This window comes from Myxine glutinosa, chromosome 5 (assembly GCF_964187855.1).
Source record: "Myxine glutinosa chromosome 5, kmMyxGlut1.1, whole genome shotgun sequence".
NCBI classification, from domain to species: Eukaryota; Metazoa; Chordata; class Myxini; order Myxiniformes; family Myxinidae; genus Myxine; species Myxine glutinosa.
Window position 1 is genome coordinate 3298534 of NC_136265.1, and position 21809 is coordinate 3320342.

The 21809-nt window shown below is 46.0% G+C and overlaps 1 protein-coding gene across 2 annotated transcripts in view; it reads right to left on the bottom strand.

Moving 5' to 3' along the window:
- SKIC2 (SKI2 subunit of superkiller complex) overlaps nucleotides 1–21809 on the bottom strand; it is an 82694-nt gene that overhangs the window by 22138 nt on the left and 38747 nt on the right. For both annotated transcript variants that reach the window (XM_068117951.2, XM_068117952.2), the window contains exons 16-24: nucleotides 19048–19260; nucleotides 13759–13869; nucleotides 4129–4240; nucleotides 3229–3347; nucleotides 1998–2135; nucleotides 1692–1829; nucleotides 1039–1143; nucleotides 713–866; nucleotides 287–413 (exon numbers count right to left, since the gene is read on the bottom strand). In XM_068117951.2, the coding sequence (XP_067974052.2) occupies nucleotides 287–413; nucleotides 713–866; nucleotides 1039–1143; nucleotides 1692–1829; nucleotides 1998–2135; nucleotides 3229–3347; nucleotides 4129–4240; nucleotides 13759–13869; nucleotides 19048–19260 (1217 nt within the window). The remainder of the gene's footprint in view (nucleotides 1–286; nucleotides 414–712; nucleotides 867–1038; nucleotides 1144–1691; nucleotides 1830–1997; nucleotides 2136–3228; nucleotides 3348–4128; nucleotides 4241–13758; nucleotides 13870–19047; nucleotides 19261–21809) is intronic.

Sequence of the window (21809 nt, forward strand, 5' to 3'; positions counted from 1 at the left end):
ACGAGGAACGAATACGGTTTTGATCTGAATAACAACGAATCAGAGCCCTTGATGACGAGCAAAATCACCTTATCGATTAATTTGGAAGTGAACATGTTCTTATTGGCCAAAAGTACAAATAAAGTTAAACAAATGCAATTAACATGAGACATATTATAATGGAGATATATGAAACATAATCATTCATTAATATAATGTTGATCTCAATATTTAGCTTCTTCTTCATCCCCCTTGAGTTGATCAAAATGCTGCATAGAAACGTACAATTTTGAGAGCTCAAGATTACCTGAATCTTGGAATCTGCCGCTTGTTCCAATCATCAAGGATGCGCTCACTGGAAATCTTGAACGTATGATCCACAATCATCACAATATCTTCTGGTTTCACTTTCAGCACAACATGACCACATGGACCTGCATACATAAAGCATGTTATATCTCCGGCTTAGTGTGGAGGAAATACTCGGTTCACTCCGGCATTGTCCATCATGACCTCTCATTTTTCTCCTGAACCCACATTCGATCTCATTCTGTCACAGAGCCACGCCTTCATGTTAATTTATTTTCCTCCCTCTTCTGTTCAACTACTCACGTGCATTGTGTTCTGCATTTTTTTCGGTCTGCCTGTTACCATGTTACCATCTGTGAGTGAGCTGTTACTCGTGCATTGTGCTCCTCCATGAGCTAAGACTTTTGTTGCGAAATAAACTTACCTTCTGGAACAAAAACCATTGTGCCGAGCAGCTCGTCCAGTCTAGGGGCGTCGTACTCGGAGTGAGAGTTTGAAGCAGAGTCTTTTTCCCTCACTTCAGTGTCGCTTAAGGCCAAAACCATGAACGTCTTTGCACGGGAAGATTCACTTAGAGCCTGCAGAAAGAACACCACTGTGTTACAACAGAAAGTGAGACCACATTTACCTGCAGAAAGAACGTAGGTCGTCAGAAAATGAATAAATTAATGCACAACTCCAACGACATCGGAAATGTCAAAAAACCAGTTGCTAGAAAAGGAGTTTGGACCACGGTAAGATCAACATTACCTGCAAGATAACCGCGGGGGCACATGGATGGTGTGTCGTCACGACAATGAGTACACGACCAGGTGACAGCACCTTCGCACTCGCAGCGGAATCCACAATGGTGCGCTAAATGGAGAGATCGAGATTTATCTCTACCAAATAATATGTCTGGAGAGAAAGAAGGCCGGAAGATGACGTCGTGCACATGAAGGAAGAATTTTCAGACGGCACATTCCAAAGCAAAAGATAATTTCCCTTTTTGGACGGAAAATCCTCCACGAGATGAAAATGGTGGTTTCATCCCCACCTTGATGACCTTGTATTGTTTCCGGCATTTTATCTCCTCTCTTACCACAGTTAATGTCTATCTCCCGATTTATTCTCCGATTCGGCCATCTCTCCCACAGCATATTTATCCACTGCATTACCATTTAAGCTTTTGTCATCAAATTTGCAACAAACCTTAATAATGAAAACATGGAGAACACCGATCAACAAATTGCACATTTAAAAAAAAAAGAATATTTCGCTGTTGATTTCGTTGTGTTTCGTTTGCGTACAAAGTGGATTTTGCATTTGCATTTGCATTTGGAGATGCTTTGCAGCTTATCTTGTTTTGCATTCAGCGCGGTACAGGGTTCAGTTATAGTGAAAAAAATGGAACGAAGCTCCACCTGAAAGCGAGCGTGAAGAGTACGATATTCGGTGATGGCAGCATGGTATTCTGGAAGATCGGAGAGCAAGCCGGAGGTTTCTGGTGCTGGTGCGGAGGACAGCTGGGACACCAAATGTGCCACGCGCTTCTCCTTTTCCTGAACCGGACAAAACATGCATGGCTGTGTCAATGTTTAATTTCCTGTTGAACGTCAATATCGAAGATATAAACGACTGCGATGACATTTGGTTCATAACTAATTTCCTCAAAGGTTCAGGGTAAGAAATAGAGCACATTGATCACGACGAACGCGATTATATAGCACCTTGGCGTCCTTGCGGAAATGGAACTCAGAAAAGCTTCTCCTCATCATATCCTCCACGCGAAGGGACTCCACTCGGAGGAGATTAAGGATCATGGAGTATGTAAGACGGAAGCGAGACTCCAGCTTCGTAGGTTTTCCCTATGTAACACAAGCAGCTGTTACACACTCCATCGTATCATGTTACGTAATGTACATTGTGGCGCTTGTAACAAGTGGGATGGCTTGTTTAGTGTTCTCAACTGAACCGATGGCTCATGGTGTTCAGTGCTCAGATGGAGATTCCAAATATTAATAAATGTTTCTCCATGACGAACAATCATTGGAACTCGCATTAAAGTACAATGTTGTCTCCTCATGTTTATATTCTGCATGTGATTGATGCACATGCTCCTCCGGGAGACTAAGATAAAACAATGACATGAGGGCTCAACGGATCCTGGAGTAGTGCTCAAGCAGGAGAGACAGACACAGAGAGACAGAGAGGAGACAGAGAGGAAACAGAAGAGAGACAGAGGAGAGAGACAGAGGAGAGAGACAGAGGAGAGAGACAGAGACAGAGGAGAGAGACAGAGACAGATACAGATACAGAGAGACAGAGACAGATAGAGACACAGATACAGATGGAGAGAGAGATAGAGAGAGACTTTGACAGGGAAAAGAGAGACAGAGAGAGACAGGGACAGAGAAACAGAGACAGAGAAAGACAGAGAGCAAGACAGAGACAGAGAAACAGACAGGGACAGAGAAACAGACAGGGACAGAGAAACACAGACAGGGACAGAGAAACAGACAGGGACAGAGAAACAGACAGGGACAGAGAAACAGACAGGGACAGAGAAACAGACAGGGACAGAGAAACAGACAGAGACAGAGAAACAGACAGAGACAGAGAAACAGACAGAGACAGAGAAACAGACAGAGACAGAGACAGAGAAACAGACAGAGACAGAGAAACAGACAGAGACAGAGAAACAGACAGAGACAGAGAAACAGACAGAGAGCAAGAGAGACCGAGACACAGAGAGAGACAGAGAGAGACAGGGACAGAGAAACAGAGACAGAGACAGAGAGGGACAGAGAAACAGACAGGGACAGAGAAACAGACAGGGACAGAGAAAGAGACAGAGACAGAGACAGAGACAGAGAGAGAGAGAGAGAGAGAGAGAGAGAGAGAGAGAGAGAGAGAGAGAGAGAGACGGAGAGAGAGAGAGAGAGAGGTCGTGCCTTTTACCAACATCATCTTGTGCAGATCAGACATTTCTGGCACAGCACTCTTGCAAAGGATGATGACTGTACCAGTACAGTCCAGACCCCGACGCCCTGCACGGCCAGCCATCTGCACATACTCTCCTGATGGATGATAGTGTCAAAATAAACAAGGACCAGGGACAGTGGGGGTGTGGAGGGGTGGGGAGAGGAGTGTGAAGAAATAAGGAAAAGGATGTATGGAGAATATCAGAGAAAAAGGAGGTAATTTGCAAAATGCTCGAGATATTCAAGGGCAGGGGCAGGACTGCCAGAGATTCCAAAACAGAGGGTCTGTTGGCCTATAACACACGTAGAAGGCCCACATCCTTGCACTCCCACCTACTGCAGGCCGTACAACTGCAGCTTATTCCAAAGAGGAAATTTGGTCAAGTACAAGAAAATATGTGACTAACCTTTTCAATATACACTGGGAGACCTTCCACGTACATAACCTGGTGACCAAACAGCCTACTTCCTTTCGGCATTCAAAGGATGCTGTGTAATGAGATGCAGCACCCCCTGTAGGTTAAGGCAGGAATTTAGAATTCATTCACGGTGCCACCGATAACTCGCCTACTCTTGCTGAAGGCCATTGTGGGGTCTTTAACATCCATCAACTAATGTCGGCAAACGGGACTCCCAGTTTAACATGCCCTGAAGGACGGCACATCCATCGATGCCTCCACCTCCATGAAAAACACCAGGATAAGAGTTTATAGTTGGGTCAGGATTTGAACCTAAGCTAGACAGCCCAGAGGTGAGTGTGGGTTCCTCTAGGATACTCCACCTACACTCTCAATTTGATGGTCGTGTTTCCCAGTGCATCATAATCCAGTGATACAGATGTTCTGCAAGCTTTCACCAAAGTTAAATGAAAACTTACCAGGTAGCAGGTCACGGAATGCGACACCATCGTGCTTCCGGGTGGAGTCAAAGACCACGGTACGAGCTGGCATGTTCACTCCCATCGCAAACGTCTCGGTGGCAAACAAGAGCTGGGACCAGAAAAATAAAAGCACGCCTAATCGGTGAACTTCTACAAGACCACCAAGATTCAAACGATCAATTCACTAGCAAGGTACCCGTGCTGTGCACAGGTGGGAGCTCAACATCTCAAAAACGAAGTGCTGTGAGAAATTTCATGAGAACACCCACCCACTTTACGACATGTGTACGAACCCCAAAAGGTGCACGGAAAATGTTGTGACGCAGGCCTCAAAACTGTGGGGGTAGTAACAATGATGACGTTGGCTGGGGAGAGGGGATTGGCTTTCATGTACCATGATGAAGAAAATGGGTTACTACAGAGACGCAGCAAAAAAAATCTCAAGTGATGGTGATGTCGACGGAGAAGTCGAGACTCGAATAATGCGGAAATCGTGAAACTGCTAAATGCCGAAACCGTGAATGCAAGTTCTCCTCAACCCGATGTGAGACGATTGAAGAAGAATTTTTTTTTCTTATATACAGAGTCGAGGCTCATGTAAGAACTAACAAATGCAACACAAAAACAGAAACAGAAACAGAAGCACACATAAAACAAATAATAAAGGGAGCGGGAGACAAGAGGTGGAGAGAAAGGCAAGCACAACAACAGTATAGAACAGGGACATCGGGAGATCTGTGGAAGGGAGAGGGCTGGTGCAGGGTACACGGGATAAACAAGATGGCTACTACTAAGACTTTCAGGAGAGAAAACAGAATTTGAAGGAGAAGGATTTGGGTTGAATTAACGGGAGTAGAAAAGATTAAGGTTTTGGATGGGGGAAGAAAAGAGATGGTGGTGAACAGCTGTTTTAAAGACCTGGAGGGAGGAGTGGGATTGAAGGAGTGAGGGAGTTTGTTCCAGCGGTGGGAGAAAAGAGGAATGAAGGAGTGAAGGTGAGCAGGGAGTCTTGATTTTGATAGTTTCACCAGAAGAGTTGCTGGCAGATCTTGTACATCCTGAAGGAATATTTGGGGGGCAGAGCACAGAAAGAGCTGGCGGAGCTAGGCTGGAGAGGAGTCGGTAGAAGACAAAAAGACCACCCCACCAACCTGCCTGCGGTGAGTGAGTGAAAGGCCCACAGAATCAGCTTCATCGCGGGAGATTCCAATGATTCAGAAAGCTTTGGTCTCAAACGCGTGAAGCCGAGCTAGGTGTGAGGCAGGAGCACCAGCCCAGAGAAGAGAGCAGTATTCCATCAAGCTGTGGATGAAAGCCTTGTAAGTGATGTGGAGCTCAGAAGTGCCCAGAAAGTACTTCGCATTACGGAGGATGTCCAGTCGGTGACTGGATTTGGAGGCCAGCTTGGAAATGTGGTTTTCCCAGGAAAGATCATGGCAGATAGTGAGACCCAAGAGATGGAGTGACAGAACTTCTTGGAGAGGATTGTTGAGAAAATAGATGGGAAGGTTTTTGAGATGGTCTTTTCAGAGAGACAAAGTGAGCATGTCAGATATGTCAGGATTGAAAGACATGTTCCACTTGATTGACCAGTCTGTGATGTTATCTAAGTCTGCAGAGAGTGAAGAGGCTGCAGACTGCCAATCTGAGGGTTGAGATATGAAGCGGAAGAGAGTGGTGGAGGCATCAGCAAAGAGAAAGAGAGTATCTGCAGCATCAGATCAGATCATCAGAAAAGAGATTTCGAAAGAGTTGGAGATCATTAATGAAGATTAGAAAAATCACAGGGCCCAGAACACTGCCTTCAGGAACTCCAGCCTGGACAGGAGAGGAAATGAGAGAATTCCATTTAGAGCCACACGTTGACTCCAACGGGAGAGGAAGTCCGCAAGCCATGCATGGAGATTTCCATGGATACCATAGGAGGAGAGTTTTGTGAGCAGGGCTGGGTGCCAGACCATATCGAAGGCACATGATATGTCAAGGGAGACAGCTCTGATTTCCTGTTTGGCATTCAGGACCTCCATCCATTGTGGAGACAGCAGAAGCAGCATGTCCAGAGTAGAGTGACCTGGTCTGAATCTAAATTGATGATCCGAGATCAAGCCATTGGAGAAGAGGAAGGATTTGATGTCAGATGCGATGATTGTTTCCATGACGTTGCCGATTATTGGGAGCAGGCTGATTGGTCTGTAGTTGCGAGGATCTGTTTTTGCACATTTTTTATGTAAAGCGGTAATGTTTGCTGATTTCCAAGATGCTGGCAGATGACCTTGAGCAAAAGAGAGGCTGAAGAGAACAGAGAGAGGGTGAGATCGAGTAGCAGAGCAGGATTTCAGGACCCGTGGGCTGATGCCGTCTGGTCTCGTTGCAGAATCAGTCGAGGTTTGACAAAAACGTATCCACCTTGTCGGGAGAGAAAGACACAAGAGTCCAGGAGCAGCTGGATTTGACTGGGTACGGAGGGTACAGAGAGAGATAGGTTTTGGACACAAGATTTTGAGGTAAACACAGAGTTGAGGCATTCAGCTTTGTCACGTGCGGTGTCAACTGTGTAGCCATTTGAGGGAAGGGAGGGGATGGAGGGGGAACAAACACCAGAAACTGATTTGACGAGACACCACCAGGATTTGGAGGAGGGAGACAGGTTTGAGAGTTCATTCTTGAGTGTGCAGTCTTGAGAGTAGAGAGATATAGTTTCCTGGCTTTCCTGAGGGTAAACACACTTGTTCCGAGCTTTGTGAAAGGAACTGAGATTGCCTTCAGTTGCATTATCCTTCCATGAGGAGAGGGAAAGTCGTTTCACGGCAACTGCCTCTCCACAAGAGTCAGTGTACCATGGAGGGAAGGAAGGGTAAGACAACTGAAGACCAGTTGGGATAAATCTGTGCATGAGAGAGAGCAATTTACTTTGGAAGAATTCCCAGGAAGAATTGATGTCAGAGGCAGTAGAGATGGGAGACCAGTCCAGATGATTGATGGCTGCTTGAAGACCGTGCCACTGTGCCAGTCAGCCTGAGTGAAATGCCAGACTCGTCAACGCTGAGGAGGCTCTCTGTGAATGGCCACAGAGATGTCCACTTTAACAAGCACATGATCAGAAGAACCGATTGGAGCAGAAGAAGAGCAGCAGACATTAGCAGGGAAGTTAATCATCACCAAGTCGAGAAGAGAAGATACTCCATTGACTGAGATCTGGGTCGGGAAATTGACAGATTGTGTCAGTCCCAATGAGTGGCAGAAGTCCTTTGCTGAGGTGCCATGGCTGGTGAGAGAGGAACCCACACCCAGCCAGCTGGCATGATGACAGATTAAGTCGCCACATATGAGGAAGAGAGAGTTTGGATGAGTTGCTAGAAGTTGGTCCATGTTGTCAGACATGGAGATGTAAATGGAGTCATCACTGTTTGGTGGATGGTAGAACACATATGAACAAAAGGTGGGAGCGGAGAGGAAGCCGTAGCCAGAGGTACACCTGGGGGTGGGGTGGAGAGAGGGTAGTGCAAGGAGAATAAGGAAGAGAGTTTTTGATAAAGAGGGCAACCCCACCACCAGGACGAGGCTCAGGTCTGTCATACCGGAGGAGGGAGAAACCAGGGAGAGATATTGAGGAATCAGAGACATCTTGAAGGAGGAAAGTTTCTGTTAAGCAGATCAAGTCTGGATTGTCAGAAGCAACTTGCATGGAGAGATCAATCAGGTTTGAGCGAAGGCCCCGGATGTTTTAGGTCCATACCATTAAGGAAAAAGGAAGGGGAGCATCTGATTCAGGAAAGGGGAGGGGTAAGATAAGATGAGGGGTGAGAGGAGAAGGTTGGGAGGACTGTTGACAGTGTGTCAAAGATTGCAGAAGAGCTGGGAGAAAGGGAAGGATGAGGCAGACAAGAGGCTAGGTGGTGATGGGGTGAGGCAGAGTGAGGGGTAATATGTGTGGGGCCAGAGGGAAATCGAAGACTGGATGAGGTGGAGGTATGAGTTGGAAGAGAGGGAGAGGGGTGAGAGGGGAGATTTGAAAGGGAGGCGTGAGGAGGGCGATTTGAAGGGAGGAGTGAGGTGGCAGATTTGAAGGGGAGGATTGAGGAGATTATAAGGGGAGGCGTGAGGATGGAGATTTAAAGGGAAGTGTGAGGTGGCAGATTTGAAGGAGAGGGAGGGGTGAGGGGAGATTTGAAGGGGAGGAGTGAGGGGAGATTTGAAGGGGAGGCGTGAGGGGAGATTTGAAGGGGAGGAGTGATGGAGGAGATTTCAAGGGAGGGGTGAGGTGGCAGATTTGAAGGGGAGAGGTGAGGAGAGATTAGAAGGGGAGGAGTGACAGGGGAGTTTTGAAGGGAGGAGTGAGGTGGCAAATTTGAAGGGGAGAGGTGAGGGGAGATTAGAAGGGGAGGAGTGAGGTGGCAGATTTGAAGGGGAGAGGTGAGGGGATATTAGAAGGGGAGGAGTGACGGGGGAGTTTTGAAGGGAGGAGTGAGGGGGAAAATTTGAAGGGGAGAGGTGAGGGGAGATTAGAAGGGGAGGAGTGAGGTGGCAGATTTGAAGGGGCGAGGTGAGGGGAGATTAGAAGGGGAGGAGAGAGGGGGAGATTAGATGGGAGGAGTGAGGAGGGAGATTTGAAGGGGAGGAGTGACGGGGGAGTTTTGAAGGGAGGAGTGAGGTGGCAGATTTGAAGGGGAGGGGTGAGGGGATATTAAAAGGGGAGGAGTGAGGTGGCAGATTTGAAGGGGAGAGGTGACGGGGATATTAAAAGGGGAGGAGTGAGGTGGCAGATTTGAAGGGGAAGGGTGAGGGGGATATTAGAAGGGGAGGAGTGAGGTGGCAGATTTGAAGGGGAGGGGTGATGGGGGAGATTAGAAGGGGAGGAGTGATGGGGGAGTTTTGAAGGGATGAATGAGGTGGCAGATTTGAAGGGGAGAGGTGAGGGGAGATTAGAAGGGGAGGAGTGAGGGGAGATTAGATGGGAGGAGTGAGGAGGGAGATTTGAAGGGGAGATGTGAGGGGGGGGAGTTTTGAAGGGGAGGAGTGAGGGAGGAGCTTTGAAGGGGAGGCGTGAGGAGAGTTTTGAACGGGAGGAGTGAGGAGGAGTTTTTAAGGGGAGGAGTGAGGGGGAGTTTATAAACGGCAGGGGTGAGGGGAGATTTGAAGAGGAGTGAGGTGGGAAATTTGATGGGGAGGGTTGAGGGGGAGTTTTGAAGGGAAGTAGTGAGGAGGCAATTTTGAAGGTGAAGGATGAGGGGAGTTTAGAAGGGGAGGAGTGAGGTAAAGTTTTGAAGGGGAGGAGTGAGGGGGGAGTTTAGAAGGGGAAGGGTGAGGGGTGGGGGGTGTTGGGAGATTTGAAAGTTTTGAACGATTAATGAAAATCGAACATTTATTACAAAATGAGTTTCTTGAGATGTTCAAGTCAGAGACCCATTTGAAAACGTTAGAGAAGGGGTGGAATGAAGGTGAATTTGGAGAATGTAGAAAGAAAGGGCTGTAAGAGATTGAATAATTTTAATGGGAATGATTGAAGGAGCGATTTGAAGACAGCCCTTTGAAAAGGAAGATGAAGAGTGAGTTGTAATAGAGAAGAGTATGGAACACCGGAGAATGAAGTTTAAACATTTTAAAATAAAACCGTGAACAGTGTCTGGGTATTCACTGAAATAAGGGCAGGGAGGCTGATGGGGATGATGATTGCAGAGCAGGATCAGAAGAATAGGAGATTAACAAGCCAGGTGGGGAGGGAGGTGTATAAGCACTTTGTTAGTATGGGGGGGGAGGGGCATCCTTTTTATTGGTTCAGGAGTTATCAAACAGAGTGACCACTATATTCGTCATGGGTGTGTGCCTGTCTGTGTGTCTGTCTGTGTGTCTGTTGGTTCAAGAGTTATCAAACAGAGTGACCACTATATTCGTCATGGGTGTGTGCCTGTCTGTGTGTCTGTCTGTGTGTCTGTTGGTTCAGGAGTTATCTTATCACACAGAGTGACCACTATATTCGTCATGGGTGTGTGCCTGTCTGTGTGTCTGTCTGTGTGTCTGTTGGTTCAGGAGTTATCAAACAGAGTGACCACTATATTCGTCATGGGTGTGTGCCTGTCTGTGTGTCTGTCTGTCTGTCTGTTGGTTCAGGAGTTATCACACAGAGTGACCACTATATTCGTCATGGGTGTGTGTCTGTCTGTCTGTCTGTTGGTTCAGGAGTTATCAAACAGAGTGACCACTATATTCGTCATGGGTGTGTGTCTGTCTGTGTGTCTGTCTGTCTGTCTGTTGGTTCAGGAGTTATCATACAGAGTGACCACTATATTCGTCATGGGTGTGTGTCTGTCTGTGTGTCTGTCTGTTGGTTCAGGAGTTATCAAACAGAGTGACCACTATATTCGTCATGGGCGTGTGTCTGTCTGTGTGTCTGTCTGTCTGTTGGTTCAGGAGTTATCAAACAGAGTGACCACTATATTCGTCATGGGTGTGTGTCTGTCTGTGTGCCTGTCTGTTGGTTCAGGAGTTATCAGTGACCACTATATTCGTCATGGGTGTGTGTCTGTCTGTGTGTCTGTCTGTCTGTCTGTTGGTTCAGGAGTTATCACACAGAGTGACCACTATATTCGTCATGGGTGTGTGTCTGTCTGTCTGTCTGCAGCATAACTACCCGATGATATCATCCGATCTTGATGAAACTTGGGTGGGAGGTTGATATCATGATCTAGTTGTGTCCTGCCTCGAGTGGGCGTATTGCGCCCATTGTGGGCGGAGCCACGCCCGAAAAAGATGTCTTTTTAGGGGGTAATCGAGTTCAAGCTACATCTTCTCGGAGGGAGTTGGTGGAATCTGACAGGGGTTTCGGTATTTGGTTAGGCCAATGTCACGTGTCTCGCCCCACGGAGCTCGATTTTTCATTTTCGCCCCAAGGTCAAGGTCACAAGGTCACGAAATTTAGAAAAGTCGATTTTTGATGGTTTTATTACATTGTTCGCTTCCTGATGGGGTGAAATGTCATACATGATCTTATATTATCACATACATCATGAAATACAAGTTTTCCAACAAATTTCAGAATCTTCGACCTTTGACCTTTGAAGGTCACAAAGGTCAAATTTTCAAAGTTGTCGGAATCGAACCGAATTTTCGGTATTGTGTAGCTAACTAACCTCATAACTGATTATACATTATTTTCTATCTAATTTCAAGGTCAGTAACCTTCGTTTTGACATTTCCGGGCCTGCATGACACACAATTACGTACAGCTGGCTCTTAAAGGCCTGCGCACGCAGCGCATTGGGGCCCTTTGTAAATAGGCATGTACACCGCATGTCGGGGGCCGACACCTGCCACGTGGGCCCCCGACCCCCCAGTCCGGGCCTGTTTTGGTTATAGTCCGTCCTTCGTCATTGAATACCGCTCGCTCGTGAACCATCGTAATCTCCTGACTTGTTTTCTTTATTATTGTTATTATATGATTTTTTCTTTTTTGAAGGTAAGATGAAAACAGATTTGAGTAAAAAGGAGAAAGTTTGAAAGATCGTGAAGGAGTATGGTGAATTACTTCACAAACAGAATGGGGGAAAGAAAGGTGAAATCGGCTAGAAAATATGGAGATGGAGGAAAGACAATGGGAGGGCGAGACAACACGTGGTCACGGGCAGGGGCGGGGGTTTGTGAGGTGAGAAGGAAATTATTATTATTATTAATTTTTTTTTTTTGTATTTAAGACATGAAGCAAAGGGTAAGAAGTTCGGAGGGAGTAAGGGGTGAAAATAAAAGGTAGTACAGAGAAGGGACAATCGTGGACACTCAACGACTAACAAGGAAAGTGGATACCTCTAGAAACACAGTACGAAAAATCCGACTAATACAAGAACGTGTGAATTTTAAAACAAAACCGAACTAGAAGCCGTAAGCACAGTAAACACATACTACTGTGTTCAAAAAGTATCCGACCTTTATTTTTCATGCGTAAAAAAGAAGAAGCTAGGGAGGCGTTGATTGGTGCACGTATGTAGGCGATCCTAATGCGCACGCGTGAATTTTTTCCCACCTGCAGAAGCTGTCATTCGACGGCAGACCGCCGATGAGTGAGGACATGTAAGTGAGCGCCGTCGGATTTTCGTTTTTGACAAAATGACAGAAAAACTTGAACAACGCTACTGCATCAAATTTTGTGTAAAGCTTGGCGATTCCCAAGTGGAAACGATCCGCAAGATTCAACACCGTTCATTCCATTATGAAGGAGGATTTGGGCTTCAGGAGAATCTCAGTGAAGTTCGTACCAAAGCTGCTAACGATTGAGCAGAAGCAACTCCGTTTGGAGATCGCACAGGACATGCTGGAGACTGTGAACAGCGATCCCAGCTTCCTCAACACAGTGATCACTGGCGATGAGTCCTGGGTTTATGGGTACGACCCAGAAACCAAGTTGCAGTCATCACAATGGAAGCATCCAACATCCCCGAGGCCAAAAAAAGTTGTTACACAAAGTTACACAAAATTTGATGCAGTAGCGTTGTTCAAGTTTTTCCGTCATTTTGTCAAAAACGAAAATCCGACGGCGCTCACTTACATGTCCTCACTCATCGGCGGTGTGCCGTCGAATGACAGCTTCTGCAGGTGGGAAAAAATTCACACGTGCGCATTAGGATCGCCTACATACGTGCACCAATCATCGCCTCCCTAGCTTCTTTTTTTACGCACGAAAAATAAAGGTCGGATACTTTTTGAACACACTACGTACACAGCAAAATAAACAGTAGAAATTCGACAAAAACGATCATGAGAAAGTTATCTTTGATGAAAGCACAGCAGCCACAAGACACCAACCAAGCCCAAGTAATTCTCCCAAACAAGGACTGGAAGACCCGTGTTGGTGATAGTTCAAGCGGACTTCAGCAGCTATTATAATCGCACATGAGGGGTGAATAAACGCCCGACTCTTCCATTCCGATCGGAAAAAAAAAAAAAAAAAAAAAAAAACCACGAAATTTTCCTTCTCCGCCCCCCATTTCTCACTTCATTTCGTCATTCTTCTTTAAACTAAATCTCTCTATATTTTAATTTCAAACAGCATCATTCCAATCACAAAGTAATACTACACCATTAATATACTAAATGACAATGTTACAAACACTCATGAGGTAAACAAATATAAATTCCATTCTAACATCGAAACCAATAGACAAATCTACCTGCGAGCAAGGGCTGACACGAAACATTTTGTAAGGGTGGAAACTGGAAACTCAAAATCATCGTTGTATTGAAATATTATCAAACCAGCGAATGTTTCCACATGCAGTAAATGGCGAAACTGCGAATGTCGAACCCATGATTGTGTTCACATCCAGATAGGGAGCAGTTTTGTACAGGTGGAAACTCAAAATTATAATTGTATTAAGAAATTTATGAAACCTCCCACACACCTTACGACACCCGCGGGGACCCCAAAAGGTTCCACGGAAAGTTTGGAGGGGCTAGCCCAAAAGGTGAGGGAGTGGTTCAGGGACAGACAGACAGAGAAGCAGACAGTCCAGCTTTATAATATAGATTCCAAGATTCCCCTGGCTTTCCCCTCTCTGCCCCCACATTCACCACTTCAATCATATTGTTACTCATTTCCACATTGTACCTTTGTTATGTCCCACCAAAACCCCTTCACACCTTGACAAGGCCATGAGCAAACAGCATCTCCACACATTCCTTGAGGATCGGGAGGATCCCGCTGTGATGCACACCAATGCCTCTCGACAGCAGCTCCGACAACACCAGAACCTAAGGAGGGATGCAGTGTGGTAATCGGTCACCGTGAAAATTGGGACTGTGCACTCGACTGGACCATCATCTATTTTGATCCTTTTTTTTTTTTGGTCCATTATATTTTCTGTAGATTGATGCCATTGGACTCCATGTTCTTTTACTCTTTCATCTCTTCATCCAATAATCTTTCATCTTCCCTTGCTTCTTCCGGTCCTCCAGGTTTCCAGTTTGTTGTAATCATTGTTCACACATGGCATGTGGACTTCCTCTCCGGTCGCAGTCAACGTGTGGCTCCAAATGGAATGCTCTCGTCTCCCTTTCCTGCCCAGGCTGAAGTTCCTCAAGGCAGTGTTCTACGCCCTGTGCTTTTTCTGGTCTACATTAATGATCTCTCTGGCAAATCCCCTCTGTCTCTTTGCTGATGACACCACTCTCTGCCACTCCACATCTCGACCCTCAGATCAGCAGTCTGCAACCTCCTCATTCTCCTCTGCAGACATGGGTAAAATCACAAACTGGTCAAACAAGTGGAACATGTCTTTCAATCCTGACAAATCTCACACTCTCACTTTGTCTCTCCGAAAAGACCATCTGGAAAACCCTCCCATCTAATATTTCTCAACAATCCGCTCAAAGAAGTTCTGTGACTCAAGCTTTTGGGTCTCACTATCTGCCACGATCTTTCCTGGGAAAACCACAGTTCCAAGCTGGCCTCCAAAGCCAGTCGTCGACTGGGCATCCTCCGTCGTGCGAAGTCCTTTCTCGGCACCTCTGAGCTCCTCACCACATACAAAGCTTTCATCCGCAGCTCAATGGTATACTGCTCTCCCCTCTGGGCTGGTGCTCCTGCATCACACCTAGCTTGGCTTCACGCTGTAGAAACCAACGCTTTCAAAATCATTGGTATCTTCAATAATGAAGCTGATTCTGAGGGCCTATCACTCACTCACCATAGGCAGGTTGGTGGTCTTTCTGTCTTTGATTGACTCCTCTCCAGCTTTGCTCCCCCTACTCTGGCTGTGCTCTATCCTCTAAATATTCGTGCAGGATGCACAAGATCTGCCAGCAACCCTCTTCTGGTGAAACTATCAAAATCAAGACTCCCTGCTCAACTTCACTCTTTCATTCCTCTTTTCTCCCTTCTCTGGAACAAACTCCCACACTCTTCAATCCAGGTCTTTAAAACAGCTGTTCACCACCATCTCTTATCTTCCCCCACCCAAAACCTTGATCTTTTCTACCCCCGTTAAAACCAAAGATATTAGAGCAGAGCAAGATGAACTACTCGGCCATGACGGGAAGTATCCAATGGGTGTGCTCGGCCGCCATTTTAGCAAGCAACTGTGCAAGCAATGCTAGCTTAGAGCAGGGCATGACAACATTAGACCCTATAGGGCTACCTACAATCATGGACATCCAAAGGGGAGGTTGCGGGAGGTGGGGGGGGGGGGGATATGCCCCCCCTGGACCCTTCCCCATTTTCCCTGACGCTGAAGCACATAAAATAAAGATAGCAGGTCCTTGGACCGACTTTTATGTGTTGCACACTCCAACTTAAAACGCAATTTATCTGGCGAATGGGGCCTCTGAAATTTATCTGGCGAATGCCCATGCCTGCAATGTAAGTTAGAATCTCAATCTCCATGGCCATGCCATCCAAAATAATTAATAATAATAATAATAATAATGATGATAACTTACCATATTTTACGTAACACAGTTGTGCGAGCAATTTCAATCAGATTTTGACTTGAAATATTTATCCACTTCTCATCTGAACCAGAACGTTGCAGAGAACCTCTCCTCAACCATAAAGGAGGAAAGGTGGGTGCAGAGACAAACCATCTGCAAAGGAATTCAGATGTGCGTTGAGGATGGTGATGGTCGCTGAATTAATCAAACCGGCTGATGGAGCAAATTGCTCACCAGACTCGGACAAATTCATTCTGACGCTGCAGCGTCTCGCCAACAAGAAAATAACGAGTCGATCAGTGCAGTTTGTCACACCCGTTCAGCACAGATAGAATAAATGTTTAATTTCGGAATGTTCAACTCAGGCCTCCTCAGCAGAACACATCAGCATACATCTCTGGTTATCTGTGTCGCAGAATCCTCAGTGGACATGAATTGCTGTCATCGTGTCTGGTTTGCAGAAAGGCTCTTCTAAGAAGTGGTGCTGAATTGGATGATCCCGCCCTGCTCTTTCATTCACAACAGGGAATACGACACATCCAATTCCAACTTTCGATCTCTGATAGTCCCATCAGATGAGTTCCTCACTTTTTGTTCACACTGTGAGGAAGCGTTTCGTACTGAATTCAGTGAATCTAAGATGACGAGAAACAATATCTGTCTCCTGCTCAATGAAGCCATGCATCAGCTGGATGTCTACAAGGGTTTGTACGTTTGCAGTGAACAAAGGAAATCCAGAATAGTTGCAACATTTGTATGTGTCCATCATGCCACTGTCAAGAGGAAGTGTAGAAATGTTAAAAAGGTGTCGCACAAATAAGAACCAATATATGGGCAGTTGCAAGTGGTTCTCGAAAATACGATGGACAATGTGCACATGTAGGGCAGTGTGGTAATCTTCATCTTGATGAAGCAGAACTTATACAGAAGAAAGAAAGTAATGTCAATTTACATACACTTGACTGTGTGGTTGATCAGTTTGTTTGTATCAATAGACCGATCCGACGGCGGGTTCAATGGATGGGCGTCCTCTATAGACGCCGCCATAGTTGTGAGGCGTCCGCTTCATTCGGCTTGCTCTCCAGTGTTCAGATTACATGCATTTACCGGTCTCAGTTCACTTTGCCGAAAGAATATCGATACAAAATATATTTGTTTGTTAGATTCATCGGAGAAGATGGAATCGTGGAAGATACGACCGGTCCACCGAGCTATACGACCGGTGAGGAGCCAGTGTGGCAGCCCGCGCGGAGGTGGACTCTGAGGGAAGAATCCATGCGGGGCGGCAGTGATACACCCACCATGACCTGGCCGTATGGAAGAGTCGATGAAGCGATAAGGAGCCGGTGAGGCGGCCCGCACGAAGGGACGGAGGCCCAGTCGGGTCTGCCAGACAAGTCGCGACCATAGTGATCAAGGAACTTGGGCTCGGCAGCGGCCACTCGGGGCCTAGCCGTAGTTGCCAGAGGTGGCCGGCCCTGGCGGAGGTGGACTCTGAGGGAAGAATCCATGCGGGGCGGCTGTGGTACGGCCGCCAAGACCTGGCCGTATGGAGGAGTCGATGAAGGGACGGGCACCTAGTCAGGTCGGTCAGAGGAGTCGTTATCGTAGTGGTCGAGAAACTCAGGGCTAAGGCGGAAGGAGGCTCGGCATGGCGTACCATAGGGTACGCGGTTGCTAACAAAATAGGTTTGGTGCAGGTGGAAGTGGAAACCGGGTCCCCCCAGGTGCCAGGTGCCTTCAGGGCGGCATGGCCGTGCGCCTTCGGCACCCGGCGATATCGCCGAAAACGGGGTTGGTGTCGTGTGCCTTCAGGTGCCAGGTGTCCACGACCGCTCCACACGTATAGAGAAACACTTGAGAACGATTATCACGGACACTTTTCATGTACGATCGCGATGATAGTTGTGCTGGCGCAGCCAGCTGGAGTTAAGTTTGGATCGGGATGCCTCCCAGTAATGGCGGACGCAAGAGCGCCGCCTATCGGCGAAGGGGGCACGATCGTCCTTATCGGATCGGTCTGTAGAAACTGTAAAGTTGATGCTTGATATTGAAGGATGTACATTGTGGAGATTTTGCAAGTTCTTTTCTTCTTAGTAAATATTTGATGGATGGTTTAAAGAAGATAGGTGGTGGTCCATGCACTCTGAAAAACCTGTCAGTATAGTAAATAAAATGATACACAATTAAAGTGAATGGTGGTGATGTGCATTGTGGTATTTTGGAAATGTAAGACTGAAGAGAGAAAAGCCTGCTGTAGAAGTCCGCATGGACTTCTGATTTTATTGAAATGTCCCTCTCCTATTGAGTAGGTGAGTTATCACTTGCATCCTGTGCAAATCTGTTCGTACTCTGCTCAATTTCAGGAAAGCTGGGGAACATGGGTGTTGCTTTATAATATAAATCGTGATTCACAGCAGTATTACAATCTTTGGAATATAGAATGCTAATAAAGTGAAAACATATACTTAGTAATAAATCTTTGAGTAATATGCAGTATGAATTATAGATATTGTGTGTTGCTGTAGTTTGAAATACTACGGATTCTTCAAAATGTATATTGCCAATAAAGGTCAAGAGTATAATTAGTGATAAATCTTTGAGTAATCTGCACTATAAATTATAGAAATTATGTGCTGTGCTTAGATATACTTTAAAAGGAATAAAGCTTACATTGATAACTATCTGTGCAAAGATGGAATACAATATTTCTTTAAAACCATTAAACTGTTTTTCCAGACAGAGTGGAATGCCAGGACTTTTCTCTCAGGTGCTTATCTTTATGGCTTTTGTTGAAATGTAAAACAGATGCTTCACCGCACCAACTTGTCTCAAATCCCTGACCCCTTGTTCGAACTCTCAACGTTCAGTCAGACGCCTCAAAGCACAGAAGAATTCCTTTTGTCTCTTCAAACACGATAAAAGACAAGATGCAAACCGAATCAGGCAGAAGATTTGCTGGATACGTTGTATGGAGTCCAGTTTGAGTACACCGGCATAGTACTGTTTAAACTGTGTTGTAATCCTTATTATATTCGAGTGAGTCTTCTCCATTGAATTAAATATTTGACATTGTTCTTGAGGTGTGGACATTCTATTAGTGTACACCCTTCCACAACAATTTGGTGCCCAATATGGGGCCACTAACGCCCTGGGGTCAGAGGCACGGTACTCTATCTTTGTTCTGACTGCTGCTATAATCAGTAACTTGAGAGCTGCTGGGGACCCCGGGGACATTTCTCAGAACATAACACGCTGAGTTTTGGTACACTCTCTCCACTTGCCAATGTGTGTCGAAGGAGGAAGCTCCCTTTTGCTGGTCCCTACACCTTTGACCTTCTTGGCATGGGTGGCACAAATAAATGATATGGCCGGTACAGCTATCAAAATCATTGGAACATGAAAAGAAAAGCCCCATGGTCAGATGAAGCTCCAATGCTAAAAGCTAGTACATGATGAATTCCAAACAGATAGACATTGGTACAGAATACTCAAACATACCTGAGGAAGTTTACCATCGGAACCCTTGAGTCGTGACAGACAGCGTTTGAGAAAACAGCGGACTTTGTGCTTCTCCTGCATGCTAGTGAGGTCAAGTGTCGTCAAGGTCGAGGCTGAATCGTCACAGCGACCTCGAGACAGAGTGAAAGCGACGACCGGCAGTTGGTCACGCTTCCGTAGCATGTCGATGAGCGCCAACCACACATTCTTATCCTGCAAACATACGAGAGCTTTTATAGCTCGAGGGGGTGAAGGCAAAATTCAAAACATTCCCACAATCTGCCTTCAATTCGCATTGGAATCCCTCGGTTACTGATGAAGCTTGTTTTGCTCGTTGGAACCTGAGAGAGGCAGCAGTTAAAGATTGAATTTATTTGTAAACTGACATTGAGATTATGAAAATTAACATTGAGGCCCGAATTAAATCTCATTTGGTTGAAGGGGATTCATTGTTGAGCACTCCCAATCCTGCTTCCTCCCACAATTGGTCGTTGTGCTGTTCAATCACGAATGAGTTTGTGATGACCTTATTTAAGGGTTTTTAATTTTATTTAAGTGAACATCAAATGTGTTGCTACGTGGTTTCATATGTGCTGCTACAATGTTTTTGCACATACAACACCCTTGTGATGTCCCTGTGCAAGTCTGCCCCTACTCACTCCCCTCACCCACTCCCACCTGTTCGATTGAATTAATGCCGTGCTGATACAGTGCAAGCATGATGGGCCAAATGGCCCCCTCCTGCATCAATGTTCCTTGTGCAAAGGGAATTACATTTGGAGCAAATCAAAAACGTTTGCTTCACTACTCAGTAACCCAAGTACCATTGATGGATACATTTGTACCAGGGTGTTGTTTGATTGTTAAAGCATTGAAAAATGTATACGTTCAATACTGCACCTGTAAGTTCCACCCATCCTTGTATCTACTTTGTGTTACCAAGGCCAAGCAGTCTTTCTCCCATTCAAGTCAAGTGTTACTTTGTATAGGCCAAGCAGTCTTTCTCCCATTCAAGTCAAGTGTTACTTTGTATAGGCCAAGCAGTCTTTCTCCCATTCCCTTTGCCCTGCTCAATGTTAAGGTACATTTTTTATTCTCTCCCAAACTCTCCCATCCCAACAATAATTAAATTAAATTAAATGCATCTCACCCCACACACACCGTCATGTTCATGATCACCGTTCTGAACTCGCTGCTCTCTATCACCCCGTAAACATCCTCCTCCTGCCCCCATCTTACAATTTTCTTCCTTCTCTCTCTCCATCACCTGCCTTCTATGAATTGACAATTGGACAGTGTGGCAACAGTTGGATACAATAACAAAGGGTACGAACGAACAAGGAAAGGAAAGACAGAAGGGGAGGAAACACGGTAACTTGAAAGTTCAGGGTTTTGATGGACATGGTCAATTGGAGTAAAAAGGATCGAGGTTAAGGACAGAGGACGATACGAGATGGTATAGTGTAGCACCTGCTCGCAGCCGTGAAAAGAAGAGTGGGATTGAAGTCTCAGGGAGACAGTTCTACAGATGAGAGAAGTGAGAATGTCAGAGTGTAGGTGTGCGGTTAACCTGGACTTTGGAAGTTGAACCAGGAGGGGTTACTGGAAGAACACATGCATCCTGCATTTGCTGGGGATGGTGGGACAACTGAGAGAGAGAGGGCAGAGGGAACAATACTGTAGAACACATGGTAGAAAACGGAGAGACCACCAACCTGCCTGCGACTTGAGTGCAACAGACCTTGTGCTTTGGCCTCGTCGTGGGACATTCAAGAAATGTTACTTTTGGATTCAAAATAATATAAGAGCCAGATGTGATCAAGCTTGGGCGCCAGGAGAACAGTACTTCACTGACCATCAGATTGGCTTAACGCCCAGGTAATCGCACCTTGAACATACTGACAACAGGTGGATGCCTTCGATTTTGAGTGAGAGGTCAGTGCCCTCTCACTATGGACATCTCCTGTACATTTCCTTCTGTTCAGGCACCCTGCCCCGACTTCCATACCATTAGCTGATGGAATCATTGGATCCCTCCTCGACTGGATTTCAATTTAATGTGTGCTCGTCAAAAGAAGCTTGCTTTGACCAGATGGGCCGCTCTCCCACGTTCGATCTGTACAAGCTGGCAGATCTCCAGATGGCAGTCAGTGATCAATCCTGGTCTTTATATACATCAATCATGTCTCTGTCATTGGAATGATCCATTTCCACCAATTTTCAGATGCTCCAACCAGTGTCATGCAGTTCCTCACCCCTCAAACAGTCCGAGGCATCAGTCGTCTGTGCCAATGTCGAGAAGGTAAGCAACTGGTCATAGACGAGTATGTAATTTGAACATCGTTTTTCTGGAAGAAAGATCTGCAGAAAATGATGTCCCTTGAGATATTATAGTTTTAGTCAGCCCCTGAGAAATAAATGGTCGCTCGATCTCCTGGCTCTCACTATCAACAAGAACTTTTCTTGAGCGGATCATATCTACAAACTGGATCTTGGAATTCTCCACACGACCAAGTATTTGCTTTGCCATCCTCAACCTGTAATGGTATTCAACATCTCATCCAAAGTGTCATTATAATATTCCCTCCATCCCTCTGCGGAACTGGTACTGCTGCCTCCCATACTCGCACAATCCCCCATTAAGGCCATGATATACAAGGACCTCCATTCCATCATCACCCACTCTCTTTTTTTTTCTTTCTTCTTCTTCTTCTTCTTCTTCTTCTTATTCTTCTCTCTCTCTCTCTCTCTCTCTCTCTCTC